The 22,763-nt window shown below is 46.7% G+C and overlaps 1 protein-coding gene across 1 annotated transcript in view; it reads right to left on the reverse strand.

Annotated features, from left to right (window-relative positions):
* Positions 1-260: 260 nt before the first annotated feature.
* The window catches only part of SLC6A14 (solute carrier family 6 (amino acid transporter), member 14), a 31,699-nt gene continuing 9,196 nt past the window's right edge, over positions 261-22,763 (reverse strand). The window contains exons 5-14 of the mRNA XM_015416271.1: positions 21,482-21,620; positions 14,072-14,204; positions 12,417-12,557; positions 10,424-10,652; positions 9,690-9,815; positions 6,687-6,805; positions 6,419-6,518; positions 5,093-5,202; positions 3,447-3,614; positions 261-2,834 (exon numbers count right to left, since the gene is read on the reverse strand). Coding sequence (XP_015271757.1) covers positions 2,685-2,834; positions 3,447-3,614; positions 5,093-5,202; positions 6,419-6,518; positions 6,687-6,805; positions 9,690-9,815; positions 10,424-10,652; positions 12,417-12,557; positions 14,072-14,204; positions 21,482-21,620 — 1,415 coding nt within the window. The 3' untranslated portion in view covers positions 261-2,684. The remainder of the gene's footprint in view (positions 2,835-3,446; positions 3,615-5,092; positions 5,203-6,418; positions 6,519-6,686; positions 6,806-9,689; positions 9,816-10,423; positions 10,653-12,416; positions 12,558-14,071; positions 14,205-21,481; positions 21,621-22,763) is intronic.

Genomic DNA, 22,763 nt, shown 5'->3' on the forward strand with positions numbered 1-22,763 from the left:
GGGCGCTTGTATGCTGTTACTGAACTTCTGAGGGATCCATGGCAGATTTCACAGGAACCTCTAAGGTATACTAGAGCACCATTTGGAAATCATTCTTCTAGACTACAGAATTCATATGACTTCAACAAAAGTGGTGGATGAGAAACACGTTGCCACTGAATTTAAAAGGGGGTGGAGAAATGTCACCATTTTGCTTTATCAGTTCCAAATAACAACCCCAACCCCTGATTAAAAATTCTATGTTTTATTGATTTAGGACAGCAACATGTTAAATTAACAAACAAACAAACAAACAAACAAAAATTTCCCAGTATAAAAAGGTATGCAGGAAAACCAGCACCACCCTGCCTCACTGTCGCAGGCCATCTACCCATGATGGAGGAGACTCCAGTCTCTGCCCATGCCTGCCATATTGTGTGCAAGAAAACACAAGTTGAAAGAAATTGAGGGAGAGGCAGAAAATCATTTGCTCAAACAAGGACTGCAGTTCATGAATCTTCCCTTCCACATAACATACACAACACACATAATCTGAGATAACCAGACTTCTGGGATCCCAGCCTTCATGACAGGAAATTGTGAAATGGAGGTGGGAAGGACACAGACTGAGTGGAGATTGACTACAGTGCCACGTGTGATGTCCTTGTTTCCAGGTGACAACAGTAGCAATCGCACTGCATCTCAATGAAATCCAGGCCACTATCGCGCTGAATTGTGATTGTGCTTGAGTGCTATAGTGCTCACATTAGAACATTAAAAAATGCTGAAGAAGGAAGATCGCATATGCAGCAAAAAAGGGCGGGAAAACAAAGTGTCATTGCAGGAAGCGCTGTGGGAATTTCATACAGCACATCACAGTGATTCAGAAGCACAACGAAGGGTTTGAAAATGGAAGAAAGCAGTTTACGTCAACAATGGCTCAGGCACGCTTCACCAACAGGAGGCAAGCAGGCTTGTATGAACTGGTAAATAAATTCTGCTAGCAGCCAGTTACTAAAACAGGTCTGTCTGAAATGGCAGGAAAAAAGTTAGTAACCAGTTACTAAAACAGAAATAGACAGGTAGTCTGAAAAGGGCCACAATTTGGTAAGATGGTTGTTCTGTCACATCCTGCCAAGTTATGAGGAGAATTTTACCACACATCCTTCCATAGTCAGAAATTCAGGGCACAGAGCGTGTGTGAAAGTCCTTTAGGAGCTAGTTGGAGCATCACTGGAGACAGTAAGATATCCTACCTCCATTTGATCAGGGGTCACCTGAGAGGGCAAGAGAGAGGTGCTTGTTCTCCTTGTAAGAAGCCCAAGACTACTGTCTCAGTCCACACAGCTCAAATTTGAGGCTCAAGAGTGCTGACTGCATCCTGAGTTGTTGCTGAGGCCCTTTCTGACACAATTTCTTTTCTGCCTCTGCAGGAGACAGAAAAGAGAACTACGAAGTGAAAAGTGGTGTTAACGATGGCTGAAGAGTTTTAAAGACTGGTAGGCTAAGAGGAAACTAAGCAGTCCATGTAACATTCTGAAGAAAAATTTCCCTCCCACACTCATACAAAATGGAACAGTGATCCAGATGTAGAAGGAAGCAAGAACATCAGTATCATCATCATCTCATGCTGAGATGTACCACCAGTAAACTACGAGACCAAAAACAGTGGATATCACTTCAGCCTGGCTGGCCAGCCAGCCACACTCTGCCCTCTGGCTATATCCACAGTTGCATGTATGCTGCAATTCTTGCAAGAACACAGGGAAAAAACACAGGATTTGCAGGATTTGGCTGAGAATCTGTGTTTTCGTTTTTTTAAAAAAGTGCTTAGCCCTTATTCCTGAGGGTGAGCAATTATTGCTGAACGCTCAGAAGCTGAAGAAGCAGCTGAATAAGATTCACAGCCGCTAGGGGGTGGGATTTCCAGGACCACTGCTCCCAGGATTGCAAAATGAGAATAAACAATGCAAAACCTTATAAATTAAAGAATAAATTATGTAGAATCAGATGAAACTATGCACATAATCATCTTTCTTTGGTACACAGATTTGAACTGCTTACATGCAGGACTGTGAATTTTGTGTTTGTACACAGCTCTTGGGATAGGTTTACTCAGAAGTAATTTCCACTAAGATCAATGGGGCTTACTTCAAGGTAAGCGTGCACAGGATTGCAGCTATAGGCACTTACAGGGCAAATCATCTCACAGTATTACAGAAGTGCATTTGACAAAGTAATGCCCCTGAGAGGTAGAATAGGAATGTGACCCTTGTTTATCAGGCAGTGGATGAAAGTTCCAACAGGACTCATGCAAACTCATGCCTTGCAAGGACTTCAGTGTGCCAAGGCACTGGGCATATGCCTGACACAGACTGAGCTTGAACACATCTGGAATTTAGAACTATGCTTGAATCACAAGCTCTGGACAGCCACCCCACTCTTTCTCCATGCACAGCATGTACCCAGTTTAAGCACCGTTTGACCAGGGCTTTGCTTGCAACCTCAGCACACCCTGCAGCTGTGCAGACAGGCACAAGCCAGGCTGAAGAACCAGTCTTCAAGCTCCACTGACTTATCCTTTGCTCTGTAATAGAATGTACAAGTTCTCTGAATAAATAGTATGGCTTCCGTTTCCACCCCATTATTTTCAAACTCTTTGTGTTGGGTTTTTTGAAAGGCAGCACTTGTACCGCGACATCTCTTCATTCCATCTTGTGTATGTAGGCATCTACGGTTGGGATCTCAATGTCTTTCTCCTTGACGGGATCGATCACATGGCTGTACCTTTCTCCACGATGGCTTGCCAGGGCGGGCCCCCAGGTGTCAGTTGGCTTGCAACAGATGACAATGCGCTGCAAAAGTGGGGAGAAAGGGAAATCAGGCTACATTTTAGAGGGGTCTTTCTAGTAGGGAGGTATGGGAGGTGGGCGTTGCTAGGACTGGCTACTACACAATACAGCCACTTGCACTGATGCCTTTAATTTATTTATTTATGTATTTATTTATCCTTAGATTTGTATCCCGCCCTACCCCTGAGGCTCAGGGCGGATAACAAGGGCACAATGTGCCAAAATTAAAACAATAAAAACACATAATATAAAACAGTAAAGTACAATAAAAAATAGACACAAGATGGGTAGATCTTAAACCTAACGGCAGCTTTACCAAAATCTATCATCCACTTCAGGCAGAAGACAGGAGGGCCTGGCGTGACCTGGTCCATGGGGTCGCAAAGAGTCGGACTCGACTATGCGACTGAACAACAACAACTGTCTTGAAGAAGAAGGTGGGAGACACCACTTCAGCCTCTTTCTTACCAGTACTTTGCACCAACCTGTACCAGCTTACTTTTGTAATGATTGTGTGGTTGTTCTGAGTTGTGAAATCAGAAGACGTCCTCCTGGGAGGCCCGCGTGGGAACAGAGGAGCTCATGCTGTGATGGGCATTGTCCTCAGACACTCACCTGCCATAGGTTTCCGTTAGCTTTTATTATCTTGTACACTGCAACAATGGGGATCCAGATGAGGCAGAAGATGATCATGCACCAGCCGATGGCAGATCCCCAGCTGGGGTATTTTATTGAGCCGTACGTAGGAGGTGCAAATGTGACCAAAGACCAGACCAAAATTGCCTATTTGGAAAAATAATAACAAAAGGAGAGAGAGAGGCATGAGAGTAAAACCTGAACACACGAACCTGCTGAATCAGATGACTGGTCTGTCAAGGTCTGTATTCTCTACTGGCAGTGGCTTTCCACTAACCTACCTCACAGGGTTGTTTTGAGGATAAAATGAGGGAGGAAGAGTTAATCTTAGCTCCTTGGAAGAACGGTAAGGTAAAAAGTGTTCTAGATACATATTTTCTGAAGAATCTGAAATGCAAACATGTACACTGTACACTGGGACTCATGTTTCCAAGGAGTAAACACAGCTAGGTTAAGTTGTTAATACTGGCCAATTTATATACTACAATCGTAGGCATATTCTCAGTGTCTTGGACTTTGTATTCTTGGCTTGTGTATGCAGAAGGTCAAGGAGAAATTATTCCCTTAAACTCTGTCCTGCATTCCAGTCCCGCCCCATGATTGACAGTAATTGTTTCCTCAGTGCCCTCTTAAGGCGGAGAATGGGTGTACCTCTGCAGGGGTGGCAAAGAGGAAGGTTTCGACTAGAGAGTGGTTAGGGTGTTGGACAAACGCCTAGGATAACCAGGTTTGAATTGCTGATCTACCACAGAAGCTCTCTAGATGGCCTTGAGCTTTTCACAGTCTCTCAACCTAACCTACCTCACAAGGTTGTCCTTTTGAAGAAGTAAGGAAGGAGAGGAGGAAGAGGAGGAAGAGGAAGGAGAAGAATTAGATTTATACCCCGCCCTTCACTCGGAGTCTCAGAGTGGCTTACAATTTCCTTCCCTTCCTCTCCCCACAACAGACACCCTGTGTGGCGGGTGGGGCTGAGAGAGCTGCTTTGTCTATTTGTATGCTGCAGACTGCATCTCTTCATAGCGTTCTAGTCCCACTGCTGGCATTTTTTTTCTATCCTCCATCCAAGAGTATGTGTGTACACAGACACACTTCATGCCTTTGACAAAGTGGGTCCCCAAATGATTATGTTACAACAACCAGTTCTTTAAAGGGTCCCGAGGATCCTTGAAATTTGTGGGAATTTTCAGCCTTTCGCCTTGGCTCTATGACTGTTGGGTCTCAGGTTTGCAGTGGGTTTCTGAAATCTGTCCAAGAATACCTAAGTCTAGGTGCCACATTCCCTAACCCTAAGGAAGAAACCACAGAGCAACCAGATGCACCAATAACAAACCCTCTTCACAACGATTGGCCAGTGTGGGTCAGCTGATATCCCTTGAGGGCTATAGATGCTCCTGGTTCAGTCTTGCTTGCTGGTCTCAACAGCCTGAAGAATCTGTTCTTCTTTGAACTAGCTTCAAACCACCATTCCCCTGCTTTGCTTCATTTTCCAGTCACAGCCAGCCAGCCAGCCAGATCTGATTGGAGCTTAGCATGAAGATCGTTTTGTACTAGAATGGGCATCTGCTGAATATTTCCTCACAAAAACCCTCACCCTAAAATCTGAAATGGTATTCCTGGTTACTTACGAGAAGGAGGCAAGGGGTGATGAAAAACCAGCATGCCCTCCACCACAGCCAGAACCAGAAACTTTTCTTCCCAATCATCATTTCTATGTCTTGGATAAATCGGTTTCCTCCTATATAAAGGAACCAGATAACGTATCAGTCATTTGGTGGATCAAGGTGAGCAGCCATACTGGTCTGAAGCAATACAACAAAGTTAGAGTCCAATGGCACCTTTAAGACCAACAATTTTTAAATTCAAGATGGGGGCTTTCGTGTGCATGCGCACTTTGTCAGTCGATGAAATGGAATTACGTTATCATAGTTGTATATATAGGGGTAGCTTGTTAAATTAGCATGCAAAATAGTGTGAATATTCTTTTAAACAGATCGAAAGAATGACACGCTTGGTTTCTGGCTATCATCTGTTTCGGTTCAGCTGGGGGTGGGGGACAACATAGGTAATAAATATGTTAGAACTGGAGATTGACGTGTTCTAATTTGTGAGAATCCCATCCTTAGACCCCCAGCCATTTCCTTTCTATCATGGAGGCAAACTTACAGCATCTTGGCTGTGCAGAGTATTTTCCTTGTTCCCAAAACAGAGAACTACATTTAAATCTACCACTCCAAATTACATTACATATTCAAATACATTCTTAATTGTTAACAGCAGTAATAACATTGAGTTTCACTAAAACATGGAGTTAACGGACAGAATCCTTTTCCTGGGGTACCGTGTTATTGTTATGTACTAACAAAGGGACCACGCATGTGGTTGGGCCCGCATGCGGTCAAGCGAACAAGCAAAGCTTCACGACTAGAACGACAGACACAGAGGATCCGAGAATAGACCAGTCAGTCCATATGGATCCAAGAAGGGACCTATGGTTAAGAGGGCACTGTAAATAAACCAATCACAGGTGTGGGGTGTGTTGTGTGTGGCTTGTATTGGCATTTAAGCAGGTCCCCGGGCCCCACTGGTTGTCTCAGTTTTGCCTACTAATAAATCATGAGCTGAAATCACTCGACTACACGTCTTGAACCCAGTACTTTTCAGTTATGTCATTTGGTGGTTGTGGTTGAGGCTGCAGGAGGCTGCATATCCTCCAGGGGGCGCTGCACAGGTTTCCCTCCATTCACCTGATGTCTGGCCAGCGTAGCATTTGAAAACAAAACCAAGAGAATTTATTTTATAGTGTTCTTCTAAGTGTCTCTTGATCAAGCAATCTTAGAAAAACTTGGTCTAGAGCCATTTAGCAAGTTAATGTTATGCAAGAGTTAATTTTTTAAAAAGTTTTGGAGGGTCTCTTCTTGTTGTTAGAAGATATTCCAGCAGAAATTATTTACCATAAATCCAGCAGATTCCCACTAATTCAAGGACAGCCGCGAAAAGGATTCCCCAGCCAGCACAGAAATGGTCCACTAAGTTGACCCAGTAGATTCCTGCCTGGGGAAAGAGGGAAGGTAAGCTTTGATACACGACTCTCAAAATGGTCCGAGATAAGACGTTCTCAATGTTTGTCCTTGTGGGCTTCAAGAAAAAAGAAAAGTCTCACTCGAGCCTTGCCCATTTTGAGGCAGCCCTGCTTGTCTTGGAGACATCGGGTTAACCTACCTGCGTGACACACACAAGCCCGAGCAGAAATAGCAGCAGGCACAAGCCCATGGTCATTGGGATCCTCATTTTGTTCATCAGCCGGGGGTACAGGTCGTGGATAGTTGTTGTGATGGTTTCTGCAGGGTGAGGAGGGGGCGTTGTGTTAGTGTGATGCAGTAAGGTCCAAGGGAGCCATTGCCTGACTCAGCACTGAATACAATTGCTTGCGAGGTCCCACCTTAAATATCTACACAGGTTTCCCATCCCTCACCTTGTCCTCCCTTTTAAAGCACTGCAGGGCCTTCTAACAGATCAAGTTGCCAGCTCCAACATCACACAACTGAAAATATGATATTTTTCTGTATATATTAGTCCCCTATCCCCCATTCTCTCTCTCTCTCTCACACACACACTCACACAGAGGCCTACACGCTGTCTTGAAGGCCCTTCTCTGCCTGCTGGATGCTCTGTTCATTTCCTCAGGAATGACCTGCCCTGTTGCAGGCACCTGAAGCAAGCAATACACTGACCAGGACAGTTGCCTTAATTCGTTTTTTAAATTAAGAACAGAATGTCACCATGCCACCATGGATCTGACTAATGCTACCGTGGATCTGGCTGAAGTTGTACCCCTACAACTCCTTTGCCAACATTCACTATCCTCAGGCTCCACTCCCCAGATCTTCAGGTATTTCCCAACCCAAAGCTGGCAGCCCTACCTGACCCAGTTTAATAGGGGAAATCCTTATTTTTTGCTTCCTGTACTTGATACATTATCCTTGTTTCGTCTCCATTCTGGAGACCTCTTTCTGGAAATGTTGTTTGTGTGCCCACATTTGCACCACAGTAGATTCCCTTGGGGAGGAAAGGAAGGAAAGGGAATCTACTGGGGTGCAAATGTGGGCACACAAACAACATTTCCAGAAAGAGGTCTCCAGAATGGAGACGAAACAAGGATAATGTATCAAGTACAGGAAGCAAAAAATAAGGATTTCCCCTATTAAACTGGGTCAGGTAGGGCTGCCAGCTTTGGGTTGGGAAATACCTGAAGATCTGGGGAGTGGAGCCTGAGGAGGGCAGAGTTCTGGGAAGGGAGGGACTTCAGCAGGGTGTCATGCCAAAGAGTCCACCTTCAAAAGCAATGGTTTTCTCCCTCCAAGTGAACTGATCTCTGTCACCCGGAGATCAGCTGTAATAGCGGGAGATCTCCAGCCACCACCTGGAGTTTGGCAACCCTAGGGAGAGGACAATTGGCATATCTAAAATGACCACTGGATCATCTAGCCCAGCATGTCCTCCTGTGACTGACCATGACATGGCCCCTTTCCTAGTTCAGCAGAGATCGTTTCCCCTAGGCTTTGCCCAACTCTGGGCGCGATCACATGCACAATTAGCCATGCCATAGGTGCGAATGCCGGGTGGATTTAAAGGGCGCGATCAGACATGAACATCTGGGAAGTGCCCCGCACCTGTCGGCAACCCGTTTTGCTCCGCCGCAGAAGCGGAGTAAAAAGACACCAGGGAAAGTCCGGTAGCAAATGGGTGGACGGACTTTCCCCTGTCTGATCGCTCCAGCACGCTCTCATGGCATAGGGATGGTCTGATCAGGCCATCCCGACTCCGTGCCGTTGTTCCCCCTCCCTTCTCAATATGCGCATCATCGCACACTCCATAGGGAGCCCTCAGTGATCAGCCACACCATAGGCGCAAATGCCGGGCGGATTTAAAGGGCGCGATCAGACACGAACATCTGGGAAGTGCCCTGCACCCGTCGGCAACCCGTTTTGTTCCACCGCAGAAGCGGAGTAAAAAGACACCAGGGAAAGTCCGATAGCGAACGGGTTGCTACAGGCCACGGATGGACTTTCCCCTGTCTGATTGCTGCAGCGCGCTCTCATGCCGTCGGGAGGGTCTGATCAGGCCATCCCGACTGTGCCATTGTTTCCCCCCCCCCCTTCTCGGTATGTGCATCATTGCACATGTCATAGGGAGCTCTCGTGCTGAGATGTGATTCATCGATTCCCTGTTTAAGCGCATCAGGAACAAACGGCAAAAATACCCAACTCACCTGCTGTTGCGTCTGATCATGCAGTGGCGGGCTGCCCCTGCAGCTTCAAAGGACTGTGTGAGTGTGCAACTGCGGGTCAAATTCCTCCGAGGGAAATAGCCTCGCTCCCCCTCCCCGCGTTATCTTGCACGTGTGACCACCACCTCTGTCTTCCTATTTCCCAGAACATTCTTGACATTGACCTTTCTTCCTCTGTATCCACCATCCCTCAGTTTTCCAAGGCTTCCTTGTTTTCTGAAATGATCCCACTAGGGTTGTCAACCTCCAGGTGGCACCCGGAGATCCCCTGCTATTACAGACAAGGTCAGTTCCCCTGAAGAAAATAGCTGCTTTGGAGGCTGGTATTACATGGCGTTATGCTCTGGTCAGGTCCCTCCCCTCCTAAGCCCCGCCCTCCCCAGGCTCCACGCCCAAATCTCCAGGTATTTCCCAACCCAGAGCTTTCAACTCTAGATCCCACCCATTCTCCCACTTTGCCCCTTATGCTTGGAATACTGTGTTCCATAACACCTACATGGTGCCACTGTCACCTTTTTTCACTTCCTCCAAACTGTTCCTTAAAACCCATCTTTCCCCATAAGTCCCTGGGCTCAATCCCATAGTCTTCATCTCACTATCAAAATGAAGTCCCCGTGTCGCTATGTATTTGTGAGCGTGAGAAGCTCATAAAATGCAAGGTCAATTGGTTCTCAGGAAACCATTAACAAATGCCGTCCTTGGGATTTCAGCCTCATCCCTATGGATCAGGAGGAATTTCACACAAAAAAAATCTATGGTATACCATCAAGTCTGCACTCTGAAGTGGCCATTTCCTCCAGGGGAACTTATCTCTGCAGTCTGGAAATAAGTTATAATTCCAGGGGTTCTCCAGGCCCCACCTCAACAGACTGTACAATGGCAGACTGCAGAAAACAGGGGCTAGGATAGAACAGGTTATTTCAACCATTACTCACCTACGGTAGCAAACTGAGAGTCGAGGCCCAAGAGCAGAAGCATGAAGAAGAATAAAAAGGACCAGAGAGGAGCGACTGGTAACTTGGAGAGAGCCTCCGGATAGGCAACAAACGCCAAATCGAACCCTGCCAGTGAAGCAGAATCAGTTGTGATGTCAGAAGACAATACAAGGGTATTTTCCCATGGATCTGTGCAACTGGACGTCACACCATAGTGAAGGGTTGGCCAGTTGTTCACCCGTGGACAGCATTAGTCATATGCCTGATGAAGTTTGGGCTCCTCACACCGGTTACTGTGCTGGTGCACCACTGGGCTCTGAATACATAAGAGCATAATAAGAGGGTGTGAATCAGCCACAAAGTCCACTTGGTCCACCATCTCCTGTTTCCAGCAATGGCCAGCCAGATGCTCCCGGGATGCCTCACAGGCAGGGTGCAAAAGATCTGTCCCTCCTCCACTGCTTGCACCTCCTCAGTAGACACTGAGAATCATGATGCCTCTGAAGCTCAGGAGAGGACAACATGAGAACAAGATGACCTTTGCTTCCTCTGCCCTTTTGTCTCATCCGCTACCCCCCTCATGTTGAAGAGAGGAGGAAATTCTCACTGCCACCAGTTCCATCACCATTTTATTTCTCCAGTCTGCTTCTAGTCCCTTTGCACTTTTGTCACGATAGGTGTACACAGCTCAAGAGCACTTCTACAGCACAGTCCTCAATAACTGTCCAACTTACCTGAGTCTACGACTTCCGAGACTTTCTTGCCTGCCTTGAATGCCATATGACCCAAGATGGAGAAAATGGCAAACCCAGCAAAGATGCTGGTCAGGCAGTTGGTCACACAGACGAAGATTGCGTCAGAGTAGCAGTTGTTGTGGAACTTGTTGTATGATGAGAGGGCAACCAAACCTCCCCACGCAACAGAGAGAGAAAAGAAGATCTGGGTAGCCGCATCTTTCCACACCTGAACGGGGACAGAAAAGACAAATGTTTTTACATTTATAATCTCTGTGACTTTAGGTTTCTGAAAGATGTTAACACAAAAATAAAAGTTTACGTGAAATAATTAAATAATTCAATAATGGTGTGTTTTAACGTCATTAGTTTAGTAACCTATACGATCACCCTGTAAGATAGGCCAGCATCATGATCCCCATACTGCAGACTGGGTGGGAGGCTGAGAGAGCTGCTGACCTAAAGCCACCAGTCGCTTTGAAAAAGTAAGTTTTATCTCATAGCTTATACCCCTAACCATGATACTACTCCAGCTCAGCTGGTCTGGTGGATGGTATTGTCTTTGTAAGTGGGAGGCCTTGGTTCAAATATTTGCACATCTATGGATTCACTGGGTGACCTCGGGCATGTCACTCTTTAGGGCCAGGTGGGGATGGTTTTGAACTAATCAACCGGACTGTTTCAACCACCCCTCCCATTCCTCTTTTGTTTTGATTTTGTATATCGAACCCATGATTTCTTCACTTCGCACCATTTTTTGTTTCCGTTCACTGAATCTTCCCTGCAAAATGTCTGTCTGTCAATGCTATTTGTGCACCATTAAATCAGAACTACATATTTTATGTCTATTATACATGCAAGTGACGTACATCACACACATATATAAATACCACAGAAAATAACTGTGCAACATGTGTGCTCGATAATAACAAAACTACGGTAACAAGACAGAATAGTGCTCTTGAAAAATATAAACATATATAAAAGGCAATAAAATCAGGAACATTTCCCCTTCTCTAAGGCAAGGCTGGGGCCACAGGGGGCCATACCTGGAGCCACATGGGGGGGGGCCCTATCCTGCTCAGTAGCCCAAGCACCAACGGCTAGAATTAGAGCTCTGCTGAGCTAGCCAAGAGACAGAAGATCAGGCTGTAACAAACTGTATTGTGTGACAAACTGTATTGACCCCAGGCCTGGCCAGTCCACAGGCTTCACACTTCCTGGTGTTAGTCAACAGTGTGCAAAGACACAACACTGCCAACACTGCCAACTTCTCTCGGGCCATTCCTGGATATTTGGGGGTGGGGCCTGGGGATGGTGGGTTTTGGGGAAGAGAGGGACCTCAGCAGGGATGTAATGCAATGGAGCCCATCCTCCAAAGTAACCATTTTCACCAGGGGTACTGATCCATATAGTCCGGAGATCAGTCGTTATATACAGGCAGAGGTCATTTCGGGGGGGATCGCGGGGGATCGCAGTTCTCCCGGGTGAGGTATGGGGGGCGGGGCACATGACAAAGCCCCCCCCCCCTGCTTCCGGCCGCCCCGCTTCCGGCCCTCATTCAGCCAGGAGGAGGCAGGAGAAGAGGGAGGGTAAGTTGCTTCCTCCCTGCTTCTCCCCACCCCTGCCTGCCTGGGGCCAGGGAGGGCCTTCGCGGGGCTTCCTTGCACTCCCGCCGGCCTTGCAGGTCTACCGCCAGGCCCCTCATGGGGCTCAGCAGTGGAGCTGCAAGGCCGGCGGCAGCCGGGACCGTTGGGGGCGGGGTGTGTGGCCTTATGACACACTTCCGGTGATGTCAGGGGGTGTGGCATATGCTAATGAGTTAGGCTAATGAGTTCCCCTAGCTCTTTTTCTACGAAACAAATACAGGCGATCTCCTGGCCCCACCTGGAGGCTGGCAACTCTAACACACAGGGTCATGTACCCTTCCTCTATGGCCGCTCCCTTGAGACTGCCCTCCATTGAGCAGCTTCTGTCTGCTATGTGCACCTACCTCTGCCTCCATAAGCTTGGTGAAATTGGACTGTCTTCCAATATAATACTCAATGCCCTCATGGGCACCTTCCAGTGTGGCGCCTCGTACCAAAAGCACAATGAGGATGACATAGGGGAAGATCGCTGTGAAGTAGACAACCTACAAAGAGAGAGGAGACAATAGCACTGAGATACTAGCCTGAGAGCAGGATTGCAAAGAAAGGAAGAGTGGTAGGACTGATTCGTCAATGGAGGTTGGGTGCCCCCCCCCCCCATAAATCAGCAAATGACTTTTGATCATTACTCCAAACAGAGACAGAGAGCCTTGTCTCCTCTGACTTAATACCCTCCGGTTCCTCAGTCAGGGTGAATTCATACAACCATCTATCTGGTCTTAAATCTACATGAGTTGCTCTATTTAATCATATCCATGGACTGGAGCAGTCCTGCAAGCAGCTACTTCCAACGTATCCAAAACATTCCAACATCATTCTAGTCATATATTCTGTTATCATTGTTTCACATTATAATATGCTGGTGTACATTAACTGCCTATCCCACCCACCCACCTTCCTCTAGATACTCCCATAGATGAGATTCCAGTGGAATCTATGATCCTACACTTGAAACCATCTCCAGGACCGTCTCTCAGATAAAGGAACCCACTCCAATGAGATGTGCCCATGGAATCGCTTCCAAAAACCATCATATGAGCACCAAACACCACACCAAAATTGGCTCGGCTACATTAAGTGCTAGTTTTGAGTGGGGCCACTCCTGGAGAGACTTCCAAGCGGTTGGACGAGGAAGGGTGTTGGCCCCCTCAGTTTAGGTTAATGATTGTGCTCTCAAGCTGTCACAGAGCCTGTCCAACTGGTTCTTCTGTTGCACACCAAGCTTTCCTGTTGCACCCTCCCACCAAATGCCCAGGTAGCCTCCACAGACCTGCCTCTTTTTTGGCCAAGGGAACTCCCTACTCTCTTACAGAAGATGTGTGCGTGACAAACTGTCGAGTTACTTCCAAAACATCCTATCATTAACAGGCCTGGCTCAGGTCTTGCACACTGACGGCTAGCTGTGGCTTCCTTTACTGGGTCAACCCTACTCATGCTGGGTCTTCGTCTCCTCCTGCTGCGCTCAACTTTCCCTAGCATTATTATCTTTTCCAGTTAGTCTCGTCTTCTCATGATGTGATGAAAATATGACACCCTTCTGACAAGAATACAAGCTTTCAAAAAATAATCCTGAGGAAAGGTATAGAACGTACCTTCAGATCTCACATTGGAACAAGGTGGCAATCCTGTAAGTTATGCAAGTTGGGGAACAATGCAGGCTCATACTACATATATCCCCACAAAAAAACCGTTCTGCCAGTGGAAGCTGGTTTGACTTTTTTCTGTGGTTTGGCTACCTTTCTTGAATAACTGGTGCCGCCAAAAACAATCTTTTAAAACTTTCTCTGTGGTGTATGGCTTGGCTGACTTTCTTGAACCATCTGGCGATGTTTGCCCTGCAAGCACCTTTCTGTAGTGCACCTGACTTCTGTTGATGACACAGTGTGTTCTGGATAGCACAGTTGAGGAGAGGAAAGAAGAGGGGTAGGATATGGGTGGACACTCATCATAGAGGGCTGCCACAGACGGCCTGCCCTGACCCTTGGCTTGGAGAAATTACCTTTCCTGAAGATTTAATGCCTTTGAACAAAGCTGCTCCCACAATCAGCCATGAAAGGAGAAGGCAGAGGGCCAAGTACCACACGATCTGCCCCGTTTCATCTAAGCCAGACGAACGCTGTAGAGCCTTTTTGCTGGAAAAATCAGAGAGGGGGGGCATCAGCAAGGATTCTGTGGTTTAGAGTGGAGAATGGAGTCCTGTAGCTATCACACTGCAAAATTATGGATCCAAAAGGAGGCCATGTGCCCTCTGACAGGGCTTGTCCAGTTCTAGGGAACTGTTTGCCTTGGGATTGTTAAATTTACCGAATGTGGCCCTTAAATGGAGGGGCATCGTCTAAAAAGAAATGTCTATCAACACAGCCTGTTTGATTTTGACCCTGCAATCTTTGTCCTTCTTGTGACTGTTGATCACAGCCCCACTTGCTTGTTTCAGCCCCACCATGGTCCTTCTATCCACCGTCACATCCAAGCCCTGGGCCCAGATTTAGCCTGCTAATTTGAGCCTTGACCCTTCTATCCAGTAAAGACTATTTAAATTGCCATAGCAATAATGGACCATGAAGGTGATCTGAAAGCACATGGTTGTCATTGATTTGCACACACCCACCCAATGTTCACACCCATATGTGTGCGCACAGGGTGTGCCACGGTGTCTCTCTAATGCACCACCCTGGCAAGGTTTAATACTTTAATCAACAGACAATTTGTGTGGTGTATCCCACAATTAATCATGCTTACAAAAGCAATGGTGTGGCCCAAACCTGCACATTAAACAAGCTCAAATGTCTTTGAAAACAGAACACTCTTGCTCATGTGGGTGCAAAATTAAGGGGATGGGGCATGGATCAGTGGTAGAGTATCTGCTTTGCATGCAGGAGGTCCCCAGTTCAATCCCCGGCATCTCCTGTAAAAAGGATTAGGCAGCAGGTGATGTGAAAGACCTCCCTCTGAGATCTTGGACAGCGTCTCTCAGTGGTCTCATTCGGTACAAGGTAGCTTCATGTGTGTTTGTCCTGATCAAGAAACTTTCTGAAATAATCTTTAATAGTCAGGGAGAAGCCATTTCCTAATGTTCTCCAGTGGGTGGCCACATTCCGTCATTCAGTTTGGGAAAAACAGCCTCAGGGGCACTTTCAGAATCTCCTTGTAACTGATGCAGGAAGGGTTGACCAACCCACAAGAACATATGAGAAGACCTTGCTGGATTGAGCCACATAATGCCACATCCTGTTTCCAGTGAAGCAAACCATTCCCCTTTCTGGGTAGGAGAAACACTTTGGAGTTAGCCAATTACTTTTGTGCTTGAAGCCCTTTTGTAGAAACGCAGGCGTGATATTTGCAATGTAGCATGTGTGTGTGAAATGTAGCCTGCGCGCACACACACACACATACATGCACACATGCATATATGCGAGGGAAGGGGAGTCCTTTTAATTGAGTTGGAGGCCTTCTGCATTCCAAACAGATGCTCCACCACAAACAAAGCAAGAGACACACCAGTATTGTTCCCCAGCAATTGGTATCCTGCTGTATCAGATAATAGTCCATCTAGTCTAGCATCCTATCTCACACAGAGATCAACCAGTTCCTCTGGACAACCAACAACAGGGTGTAGAGACCAAGGCCTTCTCTTGATGTTGCCTCCTGGCTCTGGGATTCAGAGGACTAGTGCCTCTAAATGTGGAGGTTCTCCTCAGTCACCATGGTTAGTAGTCATTGATAGACTTATCCTCCATGAATCTATCTAATCCCCTTTTAAAGTGGTTTGTTCCTGCAGCCATCACTACATCCTCTGACAGTGAATTCCACAGTTTAATCACTCTCTGTGTAAAGTGGTATTTCCTTTTGTCCATCTTGAACCTACTGCCCATCAATTTCATTGCCCTTTGGAAGAGGGAAAAAAATTCTCTTAGTCAACTCTCTCCACTATGCATCTCTCCTTATATATAATTCTGTTTGGGGGTGAACATTACACATGGTCCCACAGCCTTTGGCTCCCTCAGCTACCACTCAAAAGGTCTGCCAATCCCCTGGCTGCATTGTCTCGCTGTGCTGCCTCAGTCCTGTCCACAGAGCCAGTGGCCAGCGTCTCGGCCTCAGTCTGGAGGGAGCTGGTGAAGGGGATGGATACTCCACCGGGCGGAGGCTTAGGAGGCAGCCCAGTGTGGTACAGGAGAGTTCCCCACTTATTATGAGTGACGGGGATTCCTTTTTCTCCTCCACACTTCCTCCTCAGGCGTTCCTTCGGTTTTTTGCCCCCCTGGAGGGAGCAGCAACCTCTCCACGGCCCAAAAGGGAAACAGAGGAGGGGCCGCCAGGAAGGATGCCAAGGGGTGGGGGCCTGACGACTGGCCACTGACGACTGGCCAGAAAGGCTGCGCAGGAAAAGGAGGCAGACCTAAGGAGTGGTGGCAAGCACAGGAAGCACTCACCTTCGCTGCCCCTCGCAGCCCTTCTCCCTCAGCCACAAGGCCAGCGTTTCCTCAGGGAGAGAGCTCAGCAGGTAGCCCCACAGAGAAAGCTGGCTGCCTCCTTCCAAAGGCTTCCCCTGCCTTTCTTCAGCAGCAGCTGCAGGTAGGGTATGGCCAAGAGGAAAGGAGCTGCGGCTCCTGGGAAGCCCGACGGCGGGATGAGGAGGAGCAGGAAGTAGCTGACGCCTAAAGTGCCACAGGAACTGCACACAGCACTGCGGACAGAGCACGGAGTGCAGGCAAGAGGCGGAGGAAGCCCCGGCAGGAGCCGCCAAGGGGCTGCCAGGCAGGCAGGCACAGTGGCTGGAGGAGCTCCCCCTCACCTCACCAAGGTGGCCGAGCACCTTGGGAAGGCTCTGGGGCTGCCTATCAGTCAGTGGCCACCTCTGTTTGTAGAGAAAGAGCGGCCCAGGCACAAAGGCTTCTCCCCACACCTGCTCCCCCCCATAGCTTCTCGCAGAGACACTGCTGAGCGTGTGCTCACTTTCTCCCCCTCCGGCCATGGCTCTGCGGAGAGAGGGCCGCCACTCTCGAGGGAGGGAGGTGGGTGGGTAAAAGACACTGAGTGCCCCCTTCATGTGGGGGAGGTCACTTTGCTGCCCTTTCGGTAGTGATGCACTGAGTCCAGGCTTGATGGAACCCAGAAACAAGGCTTGCAGCACCTTTAAAAGACTCGCCAAGGAGGAGGGTCAGGCCAACATCTTCCTAGTGCTCGTTGTATTCCTTTTACAATGGGCTTTGCTACTAGTAATTGTATAAACCTCTATCATGTCCCCTCTTAGTCATCTCTTTTCTAAACTGAAAAGTCCCAGATTCTTCAGCCTTTCCTCATAGGGAAAATGATCCAGCCCCCTAATCATCTTGGTTGCCCTCCTCTGTACTTTTTCCAGCTCTGCAATGTCCTTTTGGAGACACGGTGACCAGAACTGTGCACAGTATTCCAAATGAGGCCACACCATAAATCTATACATGGGCATTACAATATTGGCCATTTTATTTTCAGTCCTTTTTAAAATAATCCCTAACTTTGAGTTTTGCCTTTTTCACCACTGCAGCACGCTGGGTTGACACTTTCATTGAGCTATCCACTATGACCCGGAGATCTTTTCCCCTCTCAGTCTCAGCAAGTTCAGACCCCATTAGCCTATACTTGAAGTTGGGATTTTTTGCCCCAGCGTGCATCACCTTATACTTACCAACACTGAACTTAGTTTGCCACATTATTTCTCACTCACCCAGTTTGTGGAGGTCCTGTTGGAGCTTTTCACGGTCAGCCTAAGACTGTCATTATTACCACACCTAGTAGCAGAGAATTCCTGAAGCTAATTATCTGTACCTTCTTTTGTACTTCTCTCTATTGACTCCTACCCACAAAAGTGCTGAAGATGGTAACTAAGATGCTTAAAGGGTTGGGGCCAATGTTCCCTCTAAGCTATGGAGTCTTGTGAGCAAATATTCTACTTTGTGAGCTACTGGCATTAAAGTTGTGAGCAAGCAATTCGGCTACTGCGTAAATTAGTTTGCTCTGGAGCCATCCTTCCTGAACGAAGAGAAAAATCTGTGAGCCGGAGGCTAAAAAACTGTGAGCTAGCTCACACTAACTCAGCTTAGAGGGAATGGGGCATCTTTCTTATGAGGGAAGCCTGGAGAATCTGGGATTTTTTGCTTCAGAAAAAGATGGGTGAGAGCGGACATGATAGAGGTTTATAAAATTCTGTGTGAGGTACAGAAAGAGGAGAACTCAGGGGCACCCAATGCAGTGGATGGGTAATAGATTCAGGATGAACCATTAATGATTAAAGTGTGGAATTCACTGCCACTGGATGCACTGATGGCCAAGAGCATAGGTGGCTTTAAGAGAGAATTACACAGTTTCATGGAGGATGGCATGACGGACAGAAGGCTGTCCAGACCCTGAATGGGAAAACAGCCACTCAGTTAAACCTATGAGTGTGCTGCTCCAGCACCCAATCACCTCTGGGAAGGGGGTTGGAACAGCTGCAGTTCTGTTCTGCCTCGGGGAGAGAGCAGCGGGAGCTCAGGGCTGGCTCAAGAAAAGAGCAGACAGAGCATAGGGTAGCTCTGCTCGGTAGTGTGGCGGAGTGGTTTGGATCCATTTCTGACAGAGAACAGAGTACCCAGTTGTTAGGCAACCGTTAGGCAATGAGCAGACCTTGTGCCATTTTGTCTGACTCTTGGGAAAGGGCAGGCTGGTGTGGGGGTTGGATCCTGTGAGTTTGTTAAGCTCCAACCTAGTGACTAATTGGTAAAAGCTTGCTTATGCTTGGATGGATCAAAGAAAATCAAAACTACTCTCTAAATTGACGTGCCTCAGCCAGGTTTCTCTTTTGTCTATCTGGAGACCTGTGCTGCTGATCTGTTCCTTGAAACCTGCTTGTAAATAAATAAATCTTCTTGTAAATATAATTCCTGCTCCATATTCTACTTGTGCACCACAAAACTTACCTCATAGCAGTGAACCCAAAGCCTATACACTCACTACCTGATAATTGAGGGGGTTATAGTTTAAAATAAACCTGGTTCCCCCAAAGTCATAGGAGGCTGTGTGGGTCCCCTCAGTTGAGAGAAATGGCCTGTCACAGATGGGTCTATCAATGGCTACTAGTCGTGGTGACTGAAGGGATCCCCAACATTCAGAGGTAGCAAACCAGTGCTAGGAAGCAGCATCAGGGGAAAGCCTTGACCTTGGCCTGTATTCCTTGTCTGTTGGCCTTCCAAGGGAACTAGTTGGCTGCTGTGTGAAACGGGATGCTGGACTAGAAGGACCACTAATCGGATTCAACAGGACTCTTCTTGGATTCAAACAAAATGGACTGTGAAGAGCTCCAAAGAGATCTCTGCAGACAGAGGGAATGGGCATTAAAGTGGTAAATGAGATTCAGTTTGAGCAAGTGTAAGGTGATGTGAATTGGGGCAAAAAAATCCCAGCTTCACATACACACAGATGGGATAACTGGCAGCGATAGACATAGAAAGGGATCTCGGGGTACTAGTAGATAGCTCGATTAAAAAGTCAGTGTGCGGATGCTGTGAAAAAGGCAAATTCCATGCTGGCTATAATTAAAACAGGAACAGATAATAATACTGCCACCATCATACTGCCCTTATACAAATCTATAGTGAGACCACACTTAGAATATTCTGTACAGTTCTGGTCACTATACTTTAGAAAGGATATTGTAGGGCTTGAAAAGTTGCAGAAAAGAACAACCAAAGTGATGAGGGAGCTAGAGCAACTGCCCTATAAGGATCAGAAAAATGCTAAGGGCTTTTAGCTTATAACAAAGGCAAGTAGAGACATGATAGAGGTCTGTAAAATTATGCATGGTACAGAAAGAGTAGACAGGGAGAGGCTTTTCTGCCTATAATCATAGAATGTTAGAGTTGGAAGGGACCTAGCAGGTCATCTAGTCCAACCCCCTGCACTCTGCAGGATTATAGCCAAAAGATAGCCCTACAACATACCCAAAAGATGGCCGTCCAGCCTCTTTCATAATACTAGAACCTGGGGTCATCCACTGAAGCTGGAGGGTAGAAGATTCAGGACAGCACATAGTTAAATTGTGGAACTCAATGCCACATGACGTAGTGATGGCTGCCACCTTGGAGGGCTTTAAAAGGAGAGTGGGCAAATTCATGGAGGATGGAGCTATCAATGGGTACTATGGGTGCTAGTTCCAATGGCTACTAGGCATGATCCAGTACCAGAGGCAGGGTGCCTCTTTATATCAGTTGCTGGGGAACACATGAGGGAGGACACTGTTGTAGTCATCTTGCTTGTGAGCTTCCTAGAGGCAGCTGGTTGGCCACTGTGTGAACAAAATGCTGGACTTGACAAGCCTTGTCTGATCCAGCATGGCTCTTCTTATTTGTACACACTTGTGTTATCTCAGCCAACACAAGTTAGGGAACATCTTTCCCAAGGTCTGTCTGTTTGTTTGCCTACCTATTGCATTTTTATCCTGCCCTCCTCTGAAGGAACTCAGAGCAGGTTTAGGAATCTCCCTTCTGCAATGTTACTTTGATATGGAATTTGCAGTGGTGCATGGAATCCGTAACTGCGCAAATAGCTCTGTGTGCTGCACTGAAATTTAAATGCAGCTTTCTGTTATTATGAATAACTATTTATTATTTAGGAAACTTAAATCTCACTTTTCTATTTTTACAAGCAAATGTTGTGAATAATAACAGAAAACTTTGTTACAAATAATTTCTGGGTGGGAGAAACACTTTGGGGTTCACTACTTATTTTTGTGTTTGATGTCCCTTTTATTGGAACTCTTTATTGGAAGTTGTGAATGAGCAATTTGGCTACTGCATAAATTTGTTTGCTCTGGAGCCATCCTTCCTGAGCTTAGAAAAAATGTAGTTTGCTCTGGTTTATAAACTCTGAGCTAGCTCACACTAACTCACCTTAAAGGGAACACTGATGCACATGCATCAGAGTGGGGAATGAAATTTGTTGAATTTTTCATATCAGAAAAATATACCGTATTTAATCACAGGGCTACTTCTTTCATTTCTATAAATTGACATTTTCAGGCTTACAAAACCTCAAGAAGGTGAGTGGATAGCAAAGAAGAAAGTAAGCCAATATGTGCTGCTACAGATGGCCAGTAAGAAAGTGACTGAAGTGATACTTCCCATCTTCTGCTCTGAGTCCCCCGACAGAGACAGTATTGTTAAGAAATTTAAGTTATTTTCATCCCTGATGGGTAGTATGGTGAACTTGGATCTGGAAGACCCCTGCTATTCAAATCCCACTTCTTCTGCTGTCTGGGCAAGCCACTGGGCTCCTCATCTGTAAAATGGGAACAATGGCACCCTTCCCTATGACTTTGGAATAGCACTTATGAAGCACTTTGCCAATAAGATGTAGTCATTAAATGACAAAGAGTAATGGGTTTAATACTTACTTCCAATATTGTTCACTGGGAACCTGGGTGTCTGCAAACTTTGAGGTTTCATTGAGGCAGGTGAGGTTCTGGCTTTGGACCCAAGAGTAGTTGGCATGGATAATGGTGCCATCGTTCTGTGTGGCATTGCACGAGAGCACTGAAAGAACAGAAGGCAATATTATATGATACCGGAGAAGGAAAAGATTGGCTTCTTGTAGCAAACATAATTTCATCTGTTACTATTTTGATTGATGAGTTTATTCTTATTATCACTATGAGGAAAAAATGCCTTTCATATTGACAGGAGCATGCATGTGTACAGAAAGTGTGTACGTTGCAGGGAGCGCCCTCTGTACACAGATTTACTTATTTTATTTATTTTACTTTATTTTATTTATACCCCACCCTCCTCGCTGAAGCAGGCTCAGGGCGGCACATTGCACCTATATGTAGCTTCTCTATCGGAGAAGGCTGAGAGAACTGGGCACTGGAGGGCAGGTTTAGCCCTCAATGAAACAAAATCCTCAATAAGCAGCTCTTACCTATCAGTGTGGAAGTGCTGCACTCAGGGCCACCATTTGGGAAGGAAGGAGGCTAAATTTCCCTTCTGTCCCTGTGGACCTCAGCCACTGATCACCACACCTCCTCCTGATTGCACAGGCAGATCAGCCTTTCATCTGCGTAGCTCCACCATGGACCGCCAACTTCTTACAAACAAGCTAGCAATGTGTCTGTAAAAAGGATGGGTGAAGTGTGTGTGGAAAGCGGAGGGACTGGTGTATAGCCAGATGGAGCCCTGTGACAGTATAATGTATATCACAGTATCTCACAGTATTTTGCACAGAGATGTGTTCTGCACATGCCATGCGATGGGATCGCTGTTGGTGAGGGCATCATGTTGGTGAGGGCTGGATTAGCATCTACATGAACATTCATATATCAAGCTGCCTTATACTGAATCAGACCATTGGTCCATCAGGGTCAGTACTGCCAACTCAGACTGGCAGCAGCTCTCCAGGATCTCATTGAGGTCTTTCACATCATCTACTGCCTGGTCCTTTAACTAGAGATGCTGGGGATTGAACCTGGGAGCTCGTCCACTGAGCTACAGCCCTTCCTCAAATACGAGAAGAAGAAACTACTTTCATACAACATTTCTCCTAAAGCCAGCATTCTACTTTTCTCTTTAGGAGTAAATGAGAATTACGCAAATGAAACAACTAACTTGGGCACACCATTTGGTGTGGGCTAAATCTGCCTCAGGTGACCTCTGTCATTAAGAATAAACCAGTCCTGTGTG

This window comes from Gekko japonicus, unplaced genomic scaffold, assembly GCF_001447785.1.
Source record: "Gekko japonicus isolate JY-2015 unplaced genomic scaffold, Gekko_japonicus_V1.1 scaffold603, whole genome shotgun sequence".
Lineage (NCBI taxonomy): Eukaryota > Metazoa > Chordata > Lepidosauria > Squamata > Gekkonidae > Gekko > Gekko japonicus.